The sequence below is a fragment of the Chlamydotis macqueenii genome, chromosome 3, assembly GCF_036417535.1.
Source record: "Chlamydotis macqueenii isolate bChlMac1 chromosome 3, bChlMac1.mat, whole genome shotgun sequence".
NCBI lineage: Eukaryota > Metazoa > Chordata > Aves > Otidiformes > Otididae > Chlamydotis > Chlamydotis macqueenii.
Genome location: NC_141558.1, coordinates 66,793,046 through 66,816,517, shown reverse-complemented (window position 1 = coordinate 66,816,517; position 23,472 = coordinate 66,793,046). Strand labels below are relative to the sequence as shown.

General features: G+C 47.1%; 1 protein-coding gene across 1 annotated transcript in view; it reads left to right on the top strand.

The window, feature by feature from the left end:
• Nucleotides 1-2,413: 2,413 nt before the first annotated feature.
• Nucleotides 2,414-23,472, top strand: part of SYNDIG1 (synapse differentiation inducing 1) — an 81,314-nt gene continuing 60,255 nt past the window's right edge. The window contains exons 1-2 of the mRNA XM_086744826.1: nucleotides 2,414-2,538; nucleotides 16,033-16,602. Coding sequence (XP_086600952.1) covers nucleotides 16,123-16,602 — 480 coding nt within the window. The 5' untranslated portion in view covers nucleotides 2,414-2,538; nucleotides 16,033-16,122. The remainder of the gene's footprint in view (nucleotides 2,539-16,032; nucleotides 16,603-23,472) is intronic.

Sequence of the window (23,472 nt, the reverse complement as noted above, 5' to 3'; positions counted from 1 at the left end):
CTTCCCACCCACAACTCTTACCAAGAAGCTGTGAAATGTGTTGGCACAATGCATTGAGGACGCATTGTGCATGCTTACCCGGTGTTGAAGGGGACCCTTGGCGATGCTGCTAGGCCTGAAGAGAAAACCCCAAATCACAAACTGGTCTGCGACTCACCTCAGCAAAACCACCCTTTCTATCTGTCTTTGAAAACCCTTCTCCAGAGGTGGCAAGGGCAAAGCAAGATGCGTTGTCAACCTGCAGGGTACTGGGTGCACAACAGGAGCTGCAAATAGCAAAATCAGATCAGGCATAGTTGTCCGCTTCCCACCGTAAGGAACAGGCCAATTTATGGCAAGATCAGCGCAAATGGGGAACTGGCACAATTAAAACAAGTTAGGGCACTGGTAAACTCCTTCCTGGGTGTTTTTTGGCAAGAGAAGAAGTTGACAAGACAGCAGAGGGTGAGTATGTCCTGGTCTGTAGCAGCAGTTACAGCCACTGTAGTTGTTGAATTGTGATTGCTCCACTACTTAGATTTTCTTGGTTCTGCTGCAAAACACAAGTAAACCAAATTAGGCCTGATTTCCTCATGGACACAAAGACTCATGGGCTTCCCAAAATGAATGAAGAATGTGCTTATTTTGATGCAGGGAGAATGGGAAAGGTGGAGGAACAATGTTAGAGGAAATTATTACTTCTCTGACGTCACTGAACCTCACCTTGATAACAGCACGGAAAACACTTCATTTTGGAAACATCAGAAGGATGTGGCTGCCTGCGACCCAGAAAATTTGACTTGATGACCCAGAAATCAGGTCCCTGCTCCACTCTGTATAGATGCCTTTTTTTTTTTTTCTTCTGAGGAAAAAATCTTGCCACATGTCCTCCTAGTTCACAAATACTTGTGGTCACTAAGAAAATGTATTTCGCCAGGAATTCACCAGCCATCCAAGCCAGCTGATATCTCCAATCAGCAGCAGGAACGCCTGACGATAAGGATTTGCACTGTAGCAGCTAGGAGGCATTTGGTTGCAAGCCAGCCCCCCTACAGTTTTGTTCCTGTGCAAGCAGAACAGACAGACAGTCTTTTTCCTAAAAGTCTTACTCAGTAAAGGTATAATAAACGTGGTTTACAGGCTTCCATTCCCAAGACAGGAGAGGTGAAAAGCACTTTGGAGAATCAGGGTGATCACAGTTTGAGGCTGTTTTTTCTGTTGATTACATATTTATTCCCTCCCAGTGCCTATTACACTAAGGAAGAGACTGTTTTCTGTATGACACAAAACCTCCCAGAAGTCCAGAGCAAGTCAAGAATGAACAAGGGACCAGATATTTAGATGGAGAGAAAAATATTTTACGAGTATATACTTTTGCTAGGATATACTGAAGACAAAGTTAGGGTTTGGAGGAGAACGAAAATGTTGTGAAAGGGGGGAAAATGGGGCCAGAAGGATTTTCTGCTGAAAATCCCCAAGACAGGCTCAAGTTATTTCATGTGTATCTTAAATCTTGAACATTCTCCTTCAGCAAAGATTTGGCACGGGTTATTTTGAGGGTATGAATAACAACAAGTAAGTAAGCAGGGAGAGAACACAGCCTGAACCCAAGCAGAGAGGTGGAGGCAACAAAACTGCACTGGGGCTGTACGGCCTCGTGCCTCCCTCCTTGCAGCGGCAAAGGAGAGCAGTGATGTAAACTAGGCATGCGATCCCCCAGTAGCGTTTTGGGCAATAGGTGTTGAAGCATCTAGAAAGAAGTGGTGACAGGGAAGCTTTTAGGCAAATGACTTAGCTGGCAGGCCTGCTGGACATGGGAAGAGGACTGAATGAACCCCACTTACCCATATTATGTACAGTTATTAGAAAAGCAGGGAACACCCCCTCAGCCCTGCAGCATGCAGCCCGGCACGCTCGTCACGATGCTAAAAAAAAGACAAACCAAAACACGTAAATAAAATAAAGTTCTTCAGACCTGCCGGAGCTTCCCCAGCGCTTCGGGGAGCGGCTGTGGCAAACTCCCTGCTCGCGGGTGCCGCTGCGGCCGGGGCAGGGTGCGGGGGTAGCCCGCAGAGGGGAGCCGGTGTCCCGGGGAGGGGGGCTGAGCTCCGGAGGGTGGGGGGACAGCCTGGCTGGGAGGAAGGCCCGGGGAGGAGGAGGAGATGGGGGGCACAGAGGGGAGGGTTTTGCCGTACACCCCGGAGGATGTGAGGCTGCTGCAGGAGGAAAGTTGGCCACGCTGCCACGCAGGGCTGGTTCTCCTGCCTCCCTCCGCCTGCCTCCCTCCCTCTCTCCCTCCTCCTCCTCTTCCTCCTCCCCGCCAGTTGAGCGCACAGTGCAGCCAGCCAGTGCAGGCGGCGCAGCCCCGCCGGCCGCTAGCCCGGCCCCCAGCCCCCGGCCCCGGTCCCCCGCCGCCCCCCGCCGCCGGGATGCTGCCGGGTGCCGCGCCCGGGCGCTGAAGCCGCCGCCGGCCCGGGAGCATCCGCCGCCCCTCCTGCAGCTCCCCCGGCCCCCCCACCCCCGGCCGGAGCATCGCGCTGCGGGTCACCTTGCACAGAGGTGAGTGACCCCCCCATCCCATCCCACCCCCGGCGGGGAGCGATGCACCAAATTCCCTCCCATCCTCCGGAGCGGGGCCGCGGGGCAGGGAGCGGGGGCACGGGGCACCGTGGCTTCGGCAGCCCCCGCGGCGGCCAAGTCTCCGAGGGGGAGCCCCGGGACTTGGGGCCGCCCCTGGGGCCGGGGCGGGTGGGATCCTGCCCCTGGGAGGCAGCGTAGACAGGGGCAGGGGGGGGGCGACGGGATGCCCGCAGCGGTGCTTCCCCAATGCCCTGCTGAGAGCCCAAATTAGCGTGCCCGGTCCTGCCCGGCGAGGCTGGAGGGGGTCAGGGAAGGGATCTGGGTTTTCCCGTGCCGTGGCAAGGTTTGGGTTGGGAGAACTGGAAGGGAAACTGTGCGTGGGGTCCTCTTTTTCCCTTGCCTTCCCCGGGAGAAATCCCCGCCAGCGCACTGTGGCAGAGCATCTCTCCCTGCCAGCACCCAGCCCACCCTGCCAGTCCCGGGCAGCCTCTGCCCCAGGATGGAGGAGAGGGGCTAGGGAAGGGGGTACACGGCCCCGCGCAGGTTTTGGAGGAGAGGCTGAATTTCTTTTCCTTCCCATTCTTTAGATTGCAGGCTGAGTTGGAGAGAGGGCTGGTTAAGGCGAGAAGGCAGTGGTGGTCCCTGCTATTCAGTGGCAGAAAGGGGTGACCTTGGGCAAGTCCCCCATGCCCTCCCCTTCTTTTCCTGGGTCGGGTATCACTGAAGCATCCCGCAAGGGATCGAGGAGAACCCTACAGTGGGAAGAGGCTGGCAAATGCCTGGAGACCTTTCTGGAACTGGCACTGCAGGAGTGGAAGCCTTCCTGGAACCGGACTGGTGGCCCTCGCTGGCCCAGGGTGCGTGGCAGGAGGAGGGGTGCAAGGGTCTATGCAGGACTGGTGGCGGTGGGGGGGTTTGTCCCCCACTCACCATGTATGGTGGGATTTGTCCCCCTCCATGGACGAAGAGGGAGCTATCTAGTGGCAGGAGTTGCTCTGGAGAGCTATCTGTTGAACTGTGTCTTCCAAATATCTGGAGCCTCAGCGTGTAATAAGAGAGCAAGAAGGAAGAAAAAAAAAATTTAAACTTTCCAGGGAGATTACATATTCCAATCACAAACGATTAGACATTAATCCCTCGTAAATAGGGCATTAACAACAATGAAAAGATGCTTTGATATTCTTAAACCCGAGAAGATGAGTTGACTGGTACTTTCAGGGGGATTATTGTGTAGTAGAAAATGCAGTCGGAGCAGAGAACTCACTTTTCTACATTCATGTATTTAAATGACTTGCTCTTAATTATAGTTAATGAGCTATCATCTTCAAAGTAGCTGCATTTAGTTGCTCTCCATATTAGTTTCAAATTACCTTGCTCCAAAGAATAAGCCACTTCTGATTTTACTGGCCAAGGTGACATTTTATTGGCAGTTTGTTGACTACAGGTCATGCCAGGGTGTACATAGGATGAATGCATTTGTAGGAATTAAATGAAGTTTCCTTTTATTAAGTGGGCAAGCAGATATCTCATACCGCTGGTACCATACACTCTGGAATAAATCTCACATGCACAGGAAGGCTCTTCGTTATACAAATGCAGATGTAATGCAGTACAAGTGTACATAGGCACCACCACAACACATTTAACTTGATGAAGGCTGCTTTCTGGATTTAAAATGCTTTTGCTTCTGAGGATAGCATTAGAGAAAAGGTGGAACATAGTTGGATAAGGTTTTTTGTCTTTCCATCTACTGTAAAATCATATCTGCAGACAGCTATAAATGCTTCTGTCCAGGAGAGTTTTTAATACTGCCTATGTGGTTATTAAGATTGCAGATTAGATATTGGGACTTCCAAATTTTGTCTTCTTCATTTTGAAGACTTGACTTTTTACAGATTATTGTTTGTACAGTATCATTGGGAAAAAATGAAAAAGAATTGCAGAGGTTTAAACAGGAGGAAAATACTCTGCATCTTCAGTGACTTCGCTTTGACAAACGTGAATACTATCTGTGTGTGTGTGTATCTGCTCCAGTCTGAATACACATCCTCTGGCTATCAAATCAAAGGTTTCTGAATACACTTTCTCTAATAAAAGTTGGAAACTGCTTTGCGTAATAAGATCATAGCAAAATGTTTCCCTTCACATGTAGATGTTTTGACCCTGAGGATTCAGGTGGAGCTGGTCCAACTTGTAGCACCTGAGAATCAAAAGATTTTGTGCTTTGAATTTGGTGTCATAATATTGGAAGAGTGACAAAATCTGGTTATTTTCACTGCACCAGCGAAGATTGCATCTTAAAACAGTGGTGCAGTACGTGAGAGGTGTGAGTCCACGCATGCCTTTAACACTCCCAGTTTTATACATGGCATCCCTGTAGATGTGTATCCATGTATATGTATCTACATAAAACCTAAATGTGTAAAGTTCCCTCATTAACCATCCGTTCAAATCCATGCTGTAAAGTATTTCTGTCCTCAAGCTCTGAGACTTTAGTTCACTGAGGCGCAAGAAGAATGAACTGACCGTTCACATGAAGTTGGCATAGTTCGAGCATAGGTTTGATGGGGTTTATGTGCTTTGATTGAGAGCCCCTTAAAAATCCCCAGAGAGAATGAAGATCTCTGAAACGGTGCTTGCAAATGGATGATTTGCTCAGATGACAATCACAGCATAATGAAAGAGTTCAGCTCCTTGAGGGAGGACCTGCCTGTCCCAGGTCGCATGAGACATTCAGCCTGCTGTCAGGTCCTGCAGGACAGCTGTGCTCACCGTGCTTCTTCAGGACATCTCCCACAGCTGCTACCTGCTGCATGCAATGGCCGATCCAGTCCTCTCCCAGTGTGTGGCATCCCCATGCCACCCACCCACTTTCCAGCTCCTATTCTTGTGCTCTCCGCAACAAAACTATCTCCCTTCTCCCCACTGCATGTGGTTTGCAAGATCACGGAGGCGATGCTGAGTTGACACGCTGCCAGCCAAATGCCTGTGCCTCCCATATAGATATCTCCTGGGTCCTGTGTCCATTCTGCTCCCAGAGGGAAGAGATTATTGGATTTTTCTTCAGGCTCTAGCAATGCCCTGAGCCTAATGGGCTCCATTATTCATTTCAGCTCTGATTTCTGCAGGGAGGAATGAGTATGGGTTTAAGAAAGGTCTGTAAAGGTCAATCTACACCCAGTGATGCTACTTTTCAGTTTCCCTACCTGCCGTATCTGCCTCCAGCCACCAGCCTCACTATGTCTAAATCACGTATTCTGTAACGCTTTTGTCCCACAGCGTATTCCTGGCTCCGCAATTCTTCTAGAGCCTGATGAAGCAAGGCTGATTTTATTGCCCCAGCAGTGGCTGCTTAATCTAATCATCCTCGCCCTGATGAACTGGCACTAGCAATTTTACAGTATCGCAGAAGCGCTTTTCTAGTAAAGTGACTTACAGCCCTGGGGTGCTTTGGTTGGGGCAGGGGGTACGGAAACCTCCATTTTGCACAAAGTCTATACCACCAGGCTGTTTTCCTGTTCTGTTCTCTCTTTATTTATCATTCCTGCTTCGCGAATATCTCAAATCCCAGCCTAGAGCATAGTGTTGGTGTGTTACACGCAGAACAAGTGTGATGCAGGTGTCTTCTGCTTTGCTTCCCGCATGCAATGTGGAAATGAGGATAGAGGCAGATGAGCAGGGTGTAGGCAAGACTGGGCTCTACGGGGGCTTGGCTGCCCATTGGGAATGAGACCGGAGTGAGTCAGTAAGGCCAGTCCTGGAGCCACATCTGTGTGCTTCTGTCTGTTGGCCAGCCTGGTTACAAACACAGTTAAAGAGGGATTTTTGGTCAAAGGAATGCACTGGGGTTGGCCTGCAGGCAGACTGAGAGGGCCAGGGGATGCTGGGATGTTCTTCTCCTGGGTGAGTCTCTCAGGGTTGTTGTATGAGGCAGGGACTTTGCCTTGCCGCAGGTTTCTACAGGACAGAGCATCAGGTAGCTACTTCTAAGCTGTAGAACTTTAAATCTGTTGCAATACAAGGCATCATTAAAATTAGGCAGAGGGTTTTGGTGGTAAGTTAGCCCTTCCTAGACCTTTAAATTGACTCTCAGAAACTATCCAGACTCTGTGGCATAGGGACCAAGAATCCTTTCATTTGAGAATGCAGCCTGTCTGTCCAGTGAACACTCAGCGAAACAAGCAGTTCAGGTGTGCGTAAGTTTTCACTCTGCAAAACATGGGTCATGGTTAAATCCACAAGAGCAATAGTTCTGGCCCCAGACTTGGCACAGTAAGTGTGGGTCTGAGTCAAGTTTTCCCCAGAAGCTGGAGCAGCTTTTAGGCAGAGGCCAGGAGTGCTGACCACTCCATGCAGGAGAGTCATGGAACTCACTTCGGAAGCAGTTTTTCTCAGTGAGGACACTCTGAACAATTAAGGATGCAATTATACACCCCAGAGAACAGCGGTGTTCACTCACTTTGAAAGTGAAAGGCAGCACAATTTTCTGCTCTACGAGACGGCAAACAGATCCTTTAGCCTGACCACACTGCTGAAAGTAGTGACCTGAGCTATTTCATTATGTGTCTCTCTATTTATTATGTCATGAAGGTTAGTTTTATTGCACTGGACATAATCAGAGAGTTTTACAGAACAGCTTTTTGGGATGGATGGAGGGAGAAGAAATGTCAGCTTAGCCTTCTGTCAGGAGAGATATGTCTTTCAAAGCAAGAATCGCTCATCAGGACTCAATCTCCCCAGTCTGAAATGGGAGCGAGGGGCTCGGAGGGCTATGATGAGGCTGGATATATTTAGGGGTGTCAAACAGTCCTGTTCTGCAGGATTGGGGACCCTCTGAACAGCAGTGCTGCAAAGGACCCAGCAATACAACCTAGTGCAAAGGCATCCTTTGCTGCCCGCACTACCGGGTAGCCAGGCTCAGAGCAGAGGGTAGATATTTGCAGCCAGGAGAGAAGGAGAAGGCATGAGGGAAGCACGTGTCAGGCATGTGCACAAAAGTCTTTGCTCATGTGGAGATGTGGAGTTAGGACAGGATCCAGGTGTTTTATAGGTTTGCACTGAGCTTGGACAAGGCTGATTCATAGCATTCATGTGTCCAGATGCAGTTAGGTAGCTGGTAATAGCTTTCTGACACCGAGCTTTCCCCAGCTGCATTGGTGAAATGAATTTCTCGCTTAAAAAGGCACGGAGCCTGATTTTTGACTGCTTTCGCTTTGGGAAGTAATTGCCATGAGTGGTGCAGATGGCAAGGTGTTTTTATACTGGCGCCTTTCACAACAGGCAGGGTTATTTACATCACAGCCAGGTGCTGTTATTCAAGTCAGTTATTTATTAGCTGGAAAGTGCGGGTTTTGCTGTCAAATGAAAAAAGTTGTGAGTTTGGATGGAACTCAGCAAAGAGTTGAGGCTGTCAAAATTAGTCAGGAAGGAGGATTGCTAGAAAACCCTGAACGTGTCATTTTTTATTGGAGGCAACTTGAAGGAAATTGAACTAAAAGGCAGTTCGTTTAATTAAAAATAAATAAATGAAACATTTTACATTTCATTTTGGCTCAGGCAAGATCTGCTGAAAAGGAAATACTTTGTCACAGGGATAACATTTTATGTTTTAGGTCAACACAAGGTAATTCCTCCTTTCTCACCCCTCCCCATTCTTGGGTTCTGCTACTGAATCAAGCAGTCAATTATTCAGGCAGCTCTCATATGCATATGGTAATTGTTTCCACATTTAAATATACCTCTGGACAGGCAATCAAGAGACCTGGATTTTATTTCCAGCTCTGCTACTGTGTCTGACATGACCTTGGCCATTTCACTGTACTCTGAGTCCCCCTTTTCAGGGCAGGGCAGGCCCATGTCTCACAGTGGATTTGCTGCATATTGGTAATACTAAAATAGCACGGAGGTCTTCTTACTTCCACCATTAGCAATTAAACATTTAGCTATCACTAATGCATGCATTCCTAATTCTCCCGGTGTGAGTTAGTTGCGTTGCCTTATGAAACTCCCTGTAGTTTACTTAATAGGTCAAAAGGAATTGCAGCTGCTGAAATAGCAGCATTCTCTTAAAACAAAACCTATTTTAATGAGCCCAGCTAAATCAAAGAAGAAAAATACGAGTGGGAAAGGTTTTTTCTTTCCTTTCCTTAAATATTTCCCTTCGTAATCAGCTCTCCAGATCCATATATTGCCTGTGATTTCTCTCAAGCAAAAGGTCCATATGTGTTGTTGTAATTTCTAGATGTTTGAAATACCTTAAACCATGCTGAAGCCTATTGCATTGCGCATTCAAAACTCCCTCATACCTGAAAGCTTGCACGAGGAAACCTGCAGCCTCCAAACTTCTCACAATGTGGTTTTTACCATTCTGCAATTCTTACCATTTGACTTGCCTGCTCTTCAAGAAACCTTTCTCCCCTCTGCTTTCTGTGTGCTGGCAGTGGAGGAACCAAAATCAAACCCAGCAGCTCTTTGTTGAAATTCGTAGTCCTGAGGCTGCATCAGTTTCTGCTGGTGGCACAGCCCTGAAAAGGGTCCTTATTGTCCCTTCCTTCCATGCTGGTGTTAGGTTTAGAGTCATTGGGGGGTTGGCAGAAGGATGTGGGAGCATGGAAGACAGGAGGGAATCTGTTAGGAGCAGTGAGATTTGGATCATAGGGTAACTCAAGTTGAAGGAACCTCAGGAAGTCTCTAGTTCAATCTCATACTCAAAGCAGGGTCAACTATAGGGTCACACCAGGTTGCTCAGAGGTTCGTCCAGTTGTGTCTTAAAATCCCCCAGGGATGGAGACTGCACAACCTCCCTGGGAAACCTTTTCCAATGCTTGACTGTCTTCACAGGGAAAAGATTTCCCCTTAGATCCAAGACCCCATGCAAAAGCACATGAGGTCTTTGAGCCCTTTCTCTTGACTGGTGCTCTGCAAGATCTGCGGGGATGGCAGTGGGTATGGCCATAAGCCTTGTTAGCGGACAGGGACTCTGCCTTCAACCTCATCATGACTTGCTTTCATCTCCAAGTTTTCCTGCCAAAAAAACCCCCAGGTCTTTGGGCTGGTGATGTCTGTTCTGCCTAGGTGAATGTCTTTCTGATCTCTGTTGAGGAAAGGGCTGGGGCTTGGTATTTCAGAGGTAACTGAACTGCTTGTTCACATAGGACTTTTGGTACCTGGCAGGGGTCTCCAGAAGGCTGAAACACCCTGAGGCTGTGCAAAGGGCAGAGTCCCATGGAGGCAGGACAACAGCGTCCTGTTGGGTCACAGAAGAGCAAAGGAGTTTCGGGATGGTGGGCAGTAGCAGAGCTGGCTTCTGCTCCTTGTCTGTCAGAGCCTGGGGCACAGTGTTTAGCTGTTCTCTCCTTACCCTCACTACAGCTTGCATTTCTCTGTCTCACACCCTTTGCTTAATTAGTTTGTCAGGCACTGTCATCATAGCAGGAGCCTGCAGAACACCCAGCAGAGCGTAGCTCTCACTGCAGCTACCGTAGCTGGGCTCTGCTGTAAGAGAAGTGATAGTTTAATAAACCACAGCATTGCAGACTAAATATGCACTGGTTGCAGCTTCTTCTTAAAATAAGAAAGAGTGAGAAAAAAAGAAATGCTAGAAATTGGAAAGAATGAAAGTTATAATAATTAATTGCTTCACTTTTAATACCAGAGATCTGGGTAAAAATGTCCAATTATTGAAGTTTGATCTAGTATTTGTCAATAGCTTGGACTTGGTTTTCCCTTTTGGTTCCAGCCTCAAGTCTGAAAATTCAGAAGTATTTCTGGTCAGCCTGTGTACCGGTCAGTGATCTGTGGGGAGAAATTCAAACTGTGCAAAGACAAATGAAACCTGAATCAAACCAGTTCAATTAAGTGCATCTTGGAGCAGACTGAACAGCTTTCTTATTTAAAGAGCTCTGATCAGTTTCTTTTTCCTGTCAGCATCATTCTGAAACCTCAGTGTGGTCCTAGGTAATGACAGAGGCTCTTTTTCGCTTTGAGTGTTGGCTCCCTGCAGAGAAGGCATCCTCCAATTGCCTCAGGTGATCTATCAGTGGTTATCTGCTCAGCCGTGCTGCTATCCGGGATCATCTAGGCTGCAGTTTAACCTGGAAACTGGGATGATCTTAATTTTAGGACTGTGAGTCACAGACCTGTGAGCCTGGCCCGGATCAGGTCAGTGAAAGCCCTGAATGAAAGGACAGGCTAAGAGAGTTGGAGCTATTCAGCCTGGAGAAGAGAAGGCTCCGGGGACACCTTATAGCAGCCTTCCAGTACCTAAAGGGGGCCTACAGGAAAGATGGGGAGAAACTCTTTATCAGGGCCTGTTGTAATAGAATGAGGGGTAATGGTTTCAAAATAGAGGGAGGTAGATTCAGACTAGATATCAGGAAAAAAATTTTTACAATGCGAGTTGTAGAACACTGGAACAGATTGCCCAGAGAGGTGGTAGATGCCCCATCCCTGGAAACATTCAAGGCCAGGTTGGATGGGGCTCTGAGCAACCTGATCTGGTTGGAGATGTCCCTGCTTCTTGCAGGGGGGTTGAACTAGATGACCTTTAAAGGTCCCTTCCAACCCAAACCATTCTGTGATTCTATGAGTCCACCTCCAAGGAGTCCCTGCAGGCAGGATACAGGCTCTGAGCCATTGCATAAGCACCTGCTGCCTTTTGCCTCTAAGCATCACTCATGGCCATGTGCCACTGTCCATTTCTCCTCCATCTGAACCTGGGGGACACATTTCACCTGCTGCACTCATCTGAAGGTTAGTATCAAGCTCAGAAGATCTCCTTTGCATTTTACAGGGGTATTGTTACTCCACAGGAAGATTGAGCCCATCGGTCCTGTGCACCTTGCGTAACTGCAATTAATTTATCCCAAGAAACATCCTTGGGTGTCTGCAGTAGGTGAAATGAAGTCCAGCCTTTAAGTCTAATTTTCCCACCAACACTGAAGTAGCAGCAGTTTACAAAGGCCTTGGAAATATGATTTAACTCCCTTCAGCCAGTGGTTGGGAAGAGAAAAGCCCAAGGGAGGTTCTCTTTTATCCATGAGGACGTGAAATTTCATTTGTGTCTGACAACGCTTTTAATCCTGCCTTTTTATTGATGAAGAATCTCTGGGTACCTCAAATGTTTCTCAGTTTCCCTAGACAGCAATTGACCTTGTTTCAGCTATGCATCAAAATGTACTGGCAATCAAGGTGCTATTGATTTAAACCTAATGGCCAGCCACTCAGGAATTTCACCTGGAAAAGAAAAATCAATGCCACCTTATTATGATTATTATTATTTTCTTCTGTTAAGATATTATAATGAAAAGCCATAAGAGTCTTGCCAGCTCCTTACCATTAAACAATACACTTGCAGGGCTGAGAACATTGGGTCAGGCTCTGGTAAGGTAGCCAGCCAGCTACAGATTGAAATGACTCTAGGGTTAAACAATTTTCCTTGATTGCATGCTGCCACCCGCGTCTCTCTCTGCTGACCTTCCCCGAGGCATGAGAGCTGCACTGCAATGTGGGACTCGGGAGAGGATGTCTTGAGCAATGCATTAGCCCTATTACTGGAGGAGCTCTGTGTGGGAAGGATGCTCCCTGTCTCGTCTTTGCCTCATTTCGGATGTTGTCTTCCTCCCCTCCCCCATCCCAAGGGGAAAGTGTCACTCAGAATTTGCAAGATTTGTTTACAAGACTGGTTTAAATGCACGGCAGGTAAGCACCAGCCAGATAGATGCTTAGATCCCTGGTAGGACTTAGCAACACCACAAACTCCCTCGTATCCAAGGGAGGGAGGTGAGGATGAGAGAGGCATGAGTGAACCATGAGTGTGGCATGCCAGGATCCATCCTGTCCTCCATAGGCTGAATGCTCCAACATTGACTGCATCCATGTCATTAAACTCTCTTACCTGCCAAAATGAGGTGGTTTTCCCCTGGGCTTCTCAGGGCATGTATGGCACTTACTGACTGCAGCATAGGTATTGTCTAGGAGAGGGCACAGGCTGAAGCCAGGCTATGGGGTGTGCTAACACTTTGCTGGTGTGGGTGATTAAGGAGGATGCTTGAGCCTGTAATGTAGTTGTTCGCAGTTCCTTGGGATGGTAAAGGTATCAGCCATAGAGTCCCAAAGCTGTCATGAGGAGTAGTGGTTTAGGTCTTCTGCAGAATCTTATCTGCCAGCACTTCAAATGCTTTGGAGCCACATCACCTTTTGAAATGATGTTGAGTCTCAGGCCTCCTTTTAATCAGCCAAGGGAGCTTGGCTCCTGCATCACATAAGCTGATGAACATTGAAGAGAAAGGGATGGTGTGGGGCAGTCCTGACTCCTGATGACATCAACATCCCAGTGACATTCTGAAGTGCTCCTGGGTCTCAGGTCAATTAGGCACACTAAAGCATTTCGTCCTGTGGCCTCTGCTTACTTTTTTCCTCTTGTTGCTGAGGAGTGTGAGAAGAACTGAAAGATAGTTTTCATTTCCCCTGATTTTATAGTGTCCCTGTGCAAGTCAACTTTAAAGTGATGAGAGTGACCCTTTCTCATAATCCATCCCTTTCAAGATGACCACCTAAAACTGCATGAGGAAAATGTACCGGTCTGCATACCAGCTGCCTCTGGTGTCACTGTGCCTGCAGACCCTCATTTGCACCCATTCAAAGTGAGCATTTTCCATGAAGACAGCACAGCTGTCAGAGGAATGCCTGGAGAGGGACCTGAGTTTCCAGAGCCAAGCATTATCTGGATGACAGGCGAGTGTAGAGACAACGTGAAGGGAATCTGACAGTGCAGCTCAAAGGCATGCAATAAAGCTGCCTTAAAATGGCATTTTCCTGAGTGCTGCTCAAGCCAGACAATATCCATTTGTTGGAATAATGTGACTGCATGGAGGAGTCAGGCCTGACCCAAGCTTTGCTGCAGCCATCAATGCAGTGACCAGCTATTGACTTCTTCATCCATTTTTTTCTGAGAGTGGACCTGTTTGATTTGTGCATCTTCTTCCAATTTCTACTAAATCTGCTGACCATTTCAGTTAATTTGGACAAGCAGCAGGGCTAAGACTGCTGTGAGATGGTTTACCATTTTGGGTGAAATCTCTCTGGCTTCAACGGGGTTAATGGTTGGTGTCACATGTCAGGGAGCCTTGCACATTTTTCAAGCCGGCTGAGGGGTAACTGAGCAAAGTCTCCTGACAACTTACTCTTCAATTGCAGAGGTTTTTTCAGCTTCTGCCTGTGGTGATGTACTTTTGTTTTGTTTCTTTGGAAGGTATGGGAGGAAAGAGGAAAGTTTATGGGCAAGCTGTTGGAAGCACAGCAGAATGATCTCCTAAGCAATGGTCCCACCCAGCCTGGGTAAAGCAGCAGATGTTCCCCGACTGAGGTTGTGACTGGGTCCCACCCAGCCTCTGAAGCCTCCTAAACAGCAAAATTGGGACAATTTAGCAGCCTGCAGGAGGTCTTGCAGGTTGCCAACATTCAGTGGGGAGTGACGGATGGAAGATTGTTGTTTTGCAAGCACCAGTCCAAAGGCAAATGTCAGCACATTGGCCTTGCCACCCACTCTTGCCTGTTGAACTTCTCTTGTTTCCTTTAAAAGCAGGTCCCCCTCACATCGGTAGATCCACCTCACACCAGTACATCTGTGCTGACGCAGACTGATGTTACCCTGCTAGAGGTGGGAAGAGGGCATGGTCCTCTGTTCATTTAGCACAGGCATGGTTACATAGGGAAATTCTTTTTCCTTAAAAAGGCAGGGCACTTGTCTTCAGTCTTAATTGCTGCAAGGGGATTGAGAGCTTTGGGACTGATCCCCTGGTGAAACTGAGTCTGAGCTTCGAAGCTAATCTGCAAATTGGTTTAATTTTGCCAGCAGATTCCCCAGGTTGGGGGCTGAGAGCCATGTAGTGTCAATTCCATGGGATCCCATGGTGGTGTATTTTCACTGGTGTAGCTTTCCTGACAGTTAACTTAAGACAAGCACTGAACTACTTGACAACACAATAAAATGGGTTTTCTACGTGTTAAACCAAGTGCTCTGATTGCAAACATTGCAGCATACTTGGTTAAGCTCTCTTGTACGTTAAACCATTTTCTTGCTTCATTTGTAGCATAAGAACAGACGGCCAGCTCTTAGCAATAATTTAAATATCTCTTGCAAGCCAAAAGGGAGACTGCAGATGTTTGAAGTCTGGAGTTATTTAGAGGAAATAAAATTAGGCTTTTGCTAGCCATTGCTCTGTTAGAGAATCTCTGATACAAAAGGGAAACAGAGAGAAAGCATCAAGTAAAAATAATATGTATGTCTGTATGTATGTATAATTCTTGTTTTCCACCAGGCAGTACTCTGGGGACAGGTAATCCTACCATAATAACTTGGCCTTAGAGGATCTAATATGAAGGCCTATGAAACCAGGAACATTTCTGTGATTTCTATGGTCAGGCCCAGAAACAAAACCGTGAACTCATTGTTGCTGTTGCGGACACGTCCATATTTCAAAAAGTGTTTTCCTTTGGCTGCACCTGAGCAAAACTGTCAAAACTGTCGTCCTGGTGAGAAAGTGTTTGGGCTGGAAAAAAAAAACAACAACTTTTAGCTTTCTGAACCATACCCTTGATTTCTCATGCCTTGGTGCAAACCACACAAAACAGAGGCAGGCTGGTGGTCTGGTGAGGCAGAGGATGGCTATTGTTCCTGTGCAAAAGGAGATAACCGGCTCCTGGGGCTCAAGCAACTGTGCCTCCATGTCTTCCAGGTGAATTTGGATGGGGATGGTTACACTGACAAGCCCTATCACAGCCCCTCAGTTTGTCACCCCCAGGCAGCCTCAGAGGCATTGAAAGAAGTGGGGCACCCAGAGCAACACAGGGGATTTGAGACTCGGTCCAGAGGAGCTCTAATTCCTCTGTGTCAGATCTGATCTCGCCTTCGGGTGGTGTTTTTTTCAGTCAATTTGAAGAGTACTGCCTGCTTCTTTTCCTTCATCTGGGTTTTCAAAGGGTATTAAAGCACTTGCCAAGGGTGAAGGGTGGCTACAGAGACTGACCACTGAAGACACCAGCTGCCCGCCCTTTGCAATTGCAGATTTCTGAGAACTGAAAATGGTTCTTTTATCTTTTATCTTCGGGGTTTTTTTCCCCATCTCTCTTATCAGAGTGTTTAAAGGAAAGAGACATTGTTCCCAGGATGACAATGGCACACCTGTGGGAGGATGGACCCCTTCTCTGATGGGGCCCACCATTACCAAGACATCTCAGGAAGTCTTCTGTCACCACACATTGTCGTCTGCTCCTGTTGACCCGATGGATTTGGGGTGTGGTTTTTTGCCCCTCCAAGTGGGAATACATTTGGAGACCTAAGGCAGAGTGTGCACGTATGTGGGGCTGTATTTTCTCATGTGATGATACTGGAGACAAGCTGATCTGGGTGCCTTGATATGTTTATTCATTGCCTTTGTCCTCACCTTGGTATCTATTTCCTTTCTTCATCAGGAAAATGGAAGCCACTGCCCCAGTGTGACCTGTCTCTAAGGCACAACAAAATAAAGACCACTCATCCCACTGCCTCAGACACCTCCCAGTATGGATGGCTTGGTTGAGCAGAACAGTGTGCTAATGCACAATAAGATTGCTGAAGCCGGGAAAAGGAATGGTTTAATTAATACAAGGAACTTAGTGGCAGAGAGCCGAGATGGCCTGGTCTCCGTGTACCCAACCCCCCAGTACCAGAGCCACCGAGCAAGCAGCCTTTCCTCTCCGAGCTGCCTGGAGAATGGCAGGAATGACCCTGTGCAGCAGCTCCTGGACCCCAACATGCTGCAGCAGACGGTGGAATCTCACTACCGACCCAATATCATCCTCTACTCAGAGAACGTTCTGCGCTCGTGGGGTGAGAGCATCGGCTCGGAGTGCTGTGAAACCACCTTCATCGAGGACCACTCCCCCACCAAAGACAGCCTGGAGTACCCAGACAGCAAGTTCATCGATCTCTCAGCAGATGACATCAAGATTCACACCCTCTCCTATGATGTGGAGGAAGAGGAGGATTTCCAGGAGCTAGAGGTCAGATGTCATTTGGGATACATAAGGAAGGCTGGGAGGGAGGGCATATTTGGGGTTAAGCAGACAGCCTCCAAGAGCTGGTCTGCATAGGATCAGCTGCTTTGGAAGCTGGTCTGCATGGGATCAGCTGTATCGCTCTCTCCTCCAGCCAGGACAGCAAGCGATCACTCATCTTTGTTGGCTGGGTAAAGTCCCAAGTCTGTGGACACTAATGGCAAAATTCCCACTGGCCCTAACAGGGATCAGCATTTCCCTCCTGCCTCTGAATGGGCTGGTCAGAAACTGAAGATGATCCATGCTCTTAAATCCCATGTAAAGTCAGGGCTGGGAGCATCTGTCCACATACGTGGAGACTGTTTTACTCAGCAGGCCAACATCATCTCTTACTTTCTCCTGACTTGAGCAGGCCATAAAGCAGATTGATGTGCATACTGGCTCAAACACAAAACATTTCTCCCTCTGAATGAACGCGAAACCAAAAGTCTTTCAGTTTCAAGCCACAATGAATCCCGTGTCTCTGAAATAAAAGATTTTTTTTTCCCTGATGGGTTGAAACGCTTGGTTAGATCCCAAATGCAATGTTTTCTTTCAGGTTCCTGTGCTTCATTGATTGTTCACAGTAAAGTAAGATACATTTTGTTCTCCAAATGGGACAAATTGTGGAAATCAACTTCATTCTTTCTTAAATGATGCAATTTTTTACTTTAAAAAATCTTTTTGTTTTTGGTTTGAAATCAGCTGCCCAAATGCAGCACAGATTTGTGTTTGCCAATGTGTGTGGGAATGGAGGGGGTGCATAATGCTGCTGATCCCAAAACTTTCTCCAGCATTGAACACACACTCATAACCAAGCAAAGACTGTTTGGCTCTCTGGAGCAAAGGCATAGCTTCATCCCAAATGTCCAAGATGAGATTAAGAGACTATTTTATCATCTTTCTCTGTTGCAGGAGTTTTCTCCACTGAGACCTAACAGGTCCTAAAACTTCTATTTTCACCTCCTGTAATACCAATGTCTCACCCTGTGATCAGCACAGGGGCAACCCAACACGAGCCTAACTTCTCTTGTATTCTCTTTTCTCTCTGTATTGATAAGGTAGGGAGAGAGAGGTGTTTTTCCCAGTGTGAGCTCATAATGGCATATTCAGTGACTCCACAGGGATACAAAAAGTTTCTCTCTGAGGCATGTGAGCGTGTTAGCTCAAATCACATCCTTCTACAGCATTTCAAAATTGGCTGTGGGAAGTCTCATTTTCTTAACCAAAACAAAATCCCTAGCTGCTGCCTTTTTTTGCCCTACTTTCTTTCATGCAGTAGTGATGCAAGTGACTGCAGCAGGCATGTAATTGCCTAATGGTGCTATTGACACATCTGCCCTGACATTTAGGCAGCAAAAAAAAAAAAGTCTTCTGCTTGTCAGTCCAAATCCAGCAAGACCTTCTTTAGCCAGCTGTTGGAGGATAGGGTAAAAAAGGCCAGGAAAACATGCAGGACAAGGAAAAAATGTTTTATACCAAAAATATTTTCTCTTTTCTTGGTGGGATTTTTAAGCTACCTTTTCAATGCTGAGCCCTTGATTGAGGTGTCTTTTCAAAGTGGTACTGCAGGAGCTTGATCAGCTTTTCATAGAGAACATGTGTTTCTAGAAAACCATCTGTAAAACTGAAGGTTTGGGGAAAGTGACTTCATCCTTGCCCTCCTCAGATCTCAAGGGGAGAAAAGAGAGAGTCTTTGCAAATTTGGGTACCCTGTTGTGACAGTGTGTGCATTGTTTTCCCTGGCTCCTCCTTCTTTCTGACCTGTTTCCCTGGACTGTAGCCTCCTGAGGTCATACGTGTCCCTTCTTAATCTGGCACCACAGATTCCCAGCCTCACTTAAAACCCGCTGGGTGGTAATAAACAGAGAGGTGTATGGACAGCCATCCTGATCTACACACACGAAGTCCTCAGGGGAGGATGACATTCACAAAGTGCACACCCATGCATCTTCCTCTGTTCTGTATTGGGGTTTCTTCTTCACTGAGAGAAGGGAGAAAGGGAGGAGAAAATGAGGCAAGGTCTGGGGAAGGACCTGCCTGACTGGAAACACATGCATTGCTGGAATTGCTAGAAGCTTCTGCTCCTAGCCCAGTGTCAGCCTCCATCATTATGCTACTTGGCCAACCCTTTGCAGTGCTGCAATTTTCACACTCCTCCATGAACCAGACCCAAATGGCTAACCTGCTGAGCAGCTGCAATTAGCACAAGTGGTCTCAGCATGCAGAGTAACTGGCAGCATCCCAGAAGGTCCAGTTTCTGTGGATGCATCTGCTAGTGGAGCGAGATGGGGAGGAGAGGAGAAATGCATTTGACAGCATAGAGCAAGCGAAAAAAGTGACTGGTGCATTGTGCTCTTCTGGTTCCCATCTGGACAGATGCCGTATCTATGTGGCCAGATGCATGAGGGCCTCCTGGGCTTGGCTAGTACAGAGGCTCACTAGAGACGTAGCTTCATGTATTGAGACTCTGGGAATAGAAGAAAAATACTTGAGGACAGCAGTCACCGAGCAGGGGCATGAACCATGCCAGATTGCTAACTACACAAAAGATCGCCCATCTGTCCAAATGAGAAGATGGGCACCTGAATCATGCAGCATGAGTCTGGCCCACTAGAAAGCTTTTTCTTTTCCCACCAGTTACTGACAAGAAGCAAATGCTTTTTAAAAATACTGATAGACCCAAAGCAGAGTCAAAAGGGAGTAGAAGTTAAAAAGAGAACAGTGAGAGAGGATGATACAGCAGAGGTTCAAGGTTTTGCTCCCCCACTGACAGCCCTGAAGGATCTGATTACACCATAGAGGATGCATGGCACATTGCTGAGTATGTTGCCACATTGACTGTCATGCCACAGCTCATCGAGGGATGGGAGCTGCACAGGGTAAGAGCAGATCAGGGCTCAGTTCTTGTAAGGATTTTTTGTCATAACATATCTCCTTTGGCACTTCTTTCTGGGAGAAAAGTCTAAAAATAGTCAATTTTTGTAAACATTATTAAAGAGGGGAGCTTTGTGCAGAAGAACTGTTGTCTTTTGAAAACTGGGGGCTACGGCTTGTTCTCCACATGTCAGGTGAAGCCAAGTGGATTCCCACCTGGGGCATCTCAGTAAAATGCCTTCTCGGAGACAGAACAACCCTGCGGTTGTCACTTGTTTCCTTTCTTGCCTCTGCCATCTCTCTCTGGCACTGCCTGTGTTATTGCAAAGAACTTGCCTAGGGTTTTTTTAAGGAGTGGGTATTTAGTTTATCAGAAAGGCAGAAAAATCTAACTCACCCCTTTGTAGTGATCCTCTCTATGCAACACTTGCAGGAGTTCATGTGACACATGTAAAGAACAGCTTTTATGGACTTCACTGGTCAGTGTGTTTCTCCTAGGGTTTCATTTTTGAAGGGAGTTGGGCTCTTGATAACCAGGAAGGCTGTTGTTTTCCTGCAGAAAACTTCGCTTCAGATAAAGTTTCTGAAAAACACCAGGTATTTTGACTGGCAGCGATTTGGTTTTGGTTTGAAGAGCTGACAAAGTCAGACTGCAGGGGTTGGTGCTCTGTGACGTGTCATCTCCTTAAGGATGGGTCTATCCAGCTCACCAAGGTCTCTGACAAGTTGCCTGGAAGGAGGCACCTTATTCCCTCCCAAGCCCAGGGACTCTGAAAAACCTGGGAGGTGTAGCAGAGGATCAGGAGACATCCTAAGCAAAGGTCCTGCACATTGCTGCAACAACATGGCTATGTTTAACTACTTTTTTTTTTTCCCCACTAGCAGTGTTTCTCAGGCCTGATGTAATGTTATTCAGACTGCCTATGAAATTCATAATTGTCTGGAGGGAAAAACATCTCTGAAACAGCTCTCATTAGCATATACAGCCCCACTTTGCTCCAGCAATTACCGGGGATGAAAGCAGAAGGCTGCACATTCTGTCAAAGCTTTAAACTTCTCTTTTCGGTGCCCATCCCCGAAATCAAATTATTGCCTATGTAGGTATCTCTGGAACGCTCACAAATATCTTATGAGTTCTTTACACCACAACTAATGGACAGACAACTTGTCAAATGTGGTGGCAGTGAAATATTACAGGAGTTGCTAGCTGAAATGCCTTCCTGTTACAGTTCATGTGCAAATGCAGTGCCGTCTTTTATCCAGATACATCATTTGTCATATTACACTACTGCTAGTTTTCCTCCTAACCCCTAGATAGATGGCTTATTTAGAGAAACCCAAGCTATTGATGGCAGCAAATTGAATTATTCATATGTGTCGCATAAAAGAATACATCTGAGCTCTCTCTTAAAACCCTTTTTCTTTTTCCTAGCAACGTCTGAAACAGTCTCTGAAAATGAAATAAACAGAATGTTCTGGGAGTGAAAGAAGAAAGGAAATGTAGTGCTTTCAAGCTCAACCTTCCTTCTTTCTTTCCACTACAAATTGGTGGATGCTGCTGTGAAGCTCATCCCTTCAACATGAGCATAAAAGCATAGAGATGGAAGGTGAATCCTAAGCCATGTCCTGTTCCATCTAATCCCTCTTCTCAACACTCTCAAGCACCTCCTGGCCATGTCTCTTCTGCAATGTGAAGAGAAGGCCTCGGAGGGGATTTATGCCTGTCGAGCCGCATGACATACATGCTTTCTCTCAACGTGGCCAGCTTGCATAGATTTGGATGGTCCCACGTTGTGCTGAGAAGCGCTAAGCTGCTGTGTCCTGAGCCTCCTCTGGGAGCAGGTATCCAGAAAGCAAGTTTGGACACCCACCGGGGAGCTGAGCATGGCGAAGTTCCCCTTTTCCCCTTCCAGACAGCTCTGCAGCATAGGCGAAGAGGCAGTCTACTGCACACATGGGAGGCTTTAGCATAGATGACATCCAAGGCAGGTCTTACATGCTTTAGGTTCTTGCTTTTATGGCCATTTCCCTTTTCAGGGTCTTGCACCTTGTTTTCACTCGTGAATTCAGTGGTCATCACAGCACTCTTGTGAGGTGGGAAACCAGTATTTTCTCAATTCTGCACCTCAGAAACTGAAGAAAATGATGCAATAAATGTCTTGTCCAAGCTCGCTGTCTTGGTTCTGGCTAGAATAAAAGTAATTTTCACCTGAACAGTGAGGGGAACTGGAGCTGGTAGCACCTATGGCTGGGGGACACAGCTGGGGTAGGTTACTAATTACCCAACAGCTGGGATAGTTTACCCAAATGAGCCTAAGGGCTGTTCCGTCCCATATGACATCATGCTTAGTGTTGCGGCCCAGAAGGCCAACCGCATCCTGGGCTGCATCAAGAGAAGCGTGGCCAGCAGGTCGAGGGAGGTGATTCTCCCCCTCTACTCTGCCCTGGTGAGACCCCACCTGGAGTACTGTGTCCAGTTCTGGAGCCCCCAGCACAAGAAGGACATGGACCAGTTGGAGAAGGTCCAGAGGAGGGCCACGAAGATGATAAAAGGGCTGGAGCACCTCTCCTGTGAGGACAGGCTGAGAGAGTTGGGGCTGTTCAGCCTGCAGAAGAGGAGGCTCCGGGGAGACCTGATAGCAGTCTTCCAGTACCTCAAGGGGGCCTACAAGAAAGATGGGGAAAGGCTGTTTAGTAGGGCCTGTTGCGATAGGACGAGAGGTAATGGTTTTAAAATAGAGGGGGGTAGATTTAGATTAGAAATTAGGAAAAAAATTTTTACGATGCGAGTTACAGAACACTGGAACAGGTTGCCCAGAAAGGTGGTGGAGGCCCCATCTCTGGAAACGTTCAAGGCCAGGCTGGATGAGGCTCTGAGCAACCTGACCTAGTCAGGGATGTCCCTGCTCCTTGCAGGGGGGTTGGACTAGATGACCTTTGAAGGTCCCTTCCAACCCTAACCATTCTATGATTCTATGATTCTATAAGTGAGGAGGGTGCTACAACAAGCCTCCTGCTATGTGGGAGGAAACTGAGCATCAGGATTTGCTGTGAGTTATTGTACTGTATTTGTTTTCCATCTCTGTTTTGTTTTCTTCTGGTTTTTTGGTTTTTTTTTTTCCATCTTGACTCACAAGTTTTGCCATCTTTTCTTTACCAATTCTCCTCTCCACTGGAAGGTAGGGGGAGCAAGTGAGAGACTGTATAGCTTGATCCTGAGCACGGCTAAACTAAGGAATGAGCTTGTAAGCTCTCAGGAAAGAGACCATGGAGGACCATTGCCAATACTGTGAAGTCCTACAGAACAGTATGAAGACCAAACCAATAAGTCACGGAAATGTTGAGTATATTAAAGAATGGTTTTGGGAATGAGATAGAGCATCATCAGCATTTTGCTGCTGTACTGAATGTCGGTGCAACTCACTTTCTTAAATGGGGTGGACTATGGTCTCCACTTCCTAAGGACATAGTGGAGATAGAAAAGGGGCAAGGAAAGTGATCAAGAGGAAGCAGCAGCCTCCTTACAAGGAGCAATTAAAAGGATTAGAACTCTCCTTTTTGTAGAGAAGGTGGCCAGGGGATGTATGAGCCAGTTGCACAAGATTATGAAGGTGAAGGATGAGGTGAATGCAGACCCACTGTTCACCAAGGCTGCAAATACTAGAAACAGGGAACACTTGGAGGAGCTCATAAGAGATTGGCTTAACACAGATAACAGAAAATTGTTCTTCACACACTGGGCAGTGAACATTTGCTCACTTGCTGCCATAAGAGGTTATGGTGGATCAGCATGTTCAAAAGGGATTAGACAGATTCATGGATGAGGAATCCATAAATGGATATTAAAAGGAATTGGCAAAGCTTTTCTTCCTAAGATCTCTTACACAACAGTTGTGGGTACTGGGGGAGTACGAGGGATGGACTGCAAAGCGTCCAGGTTTATGTCACGTCCTGCTGCTG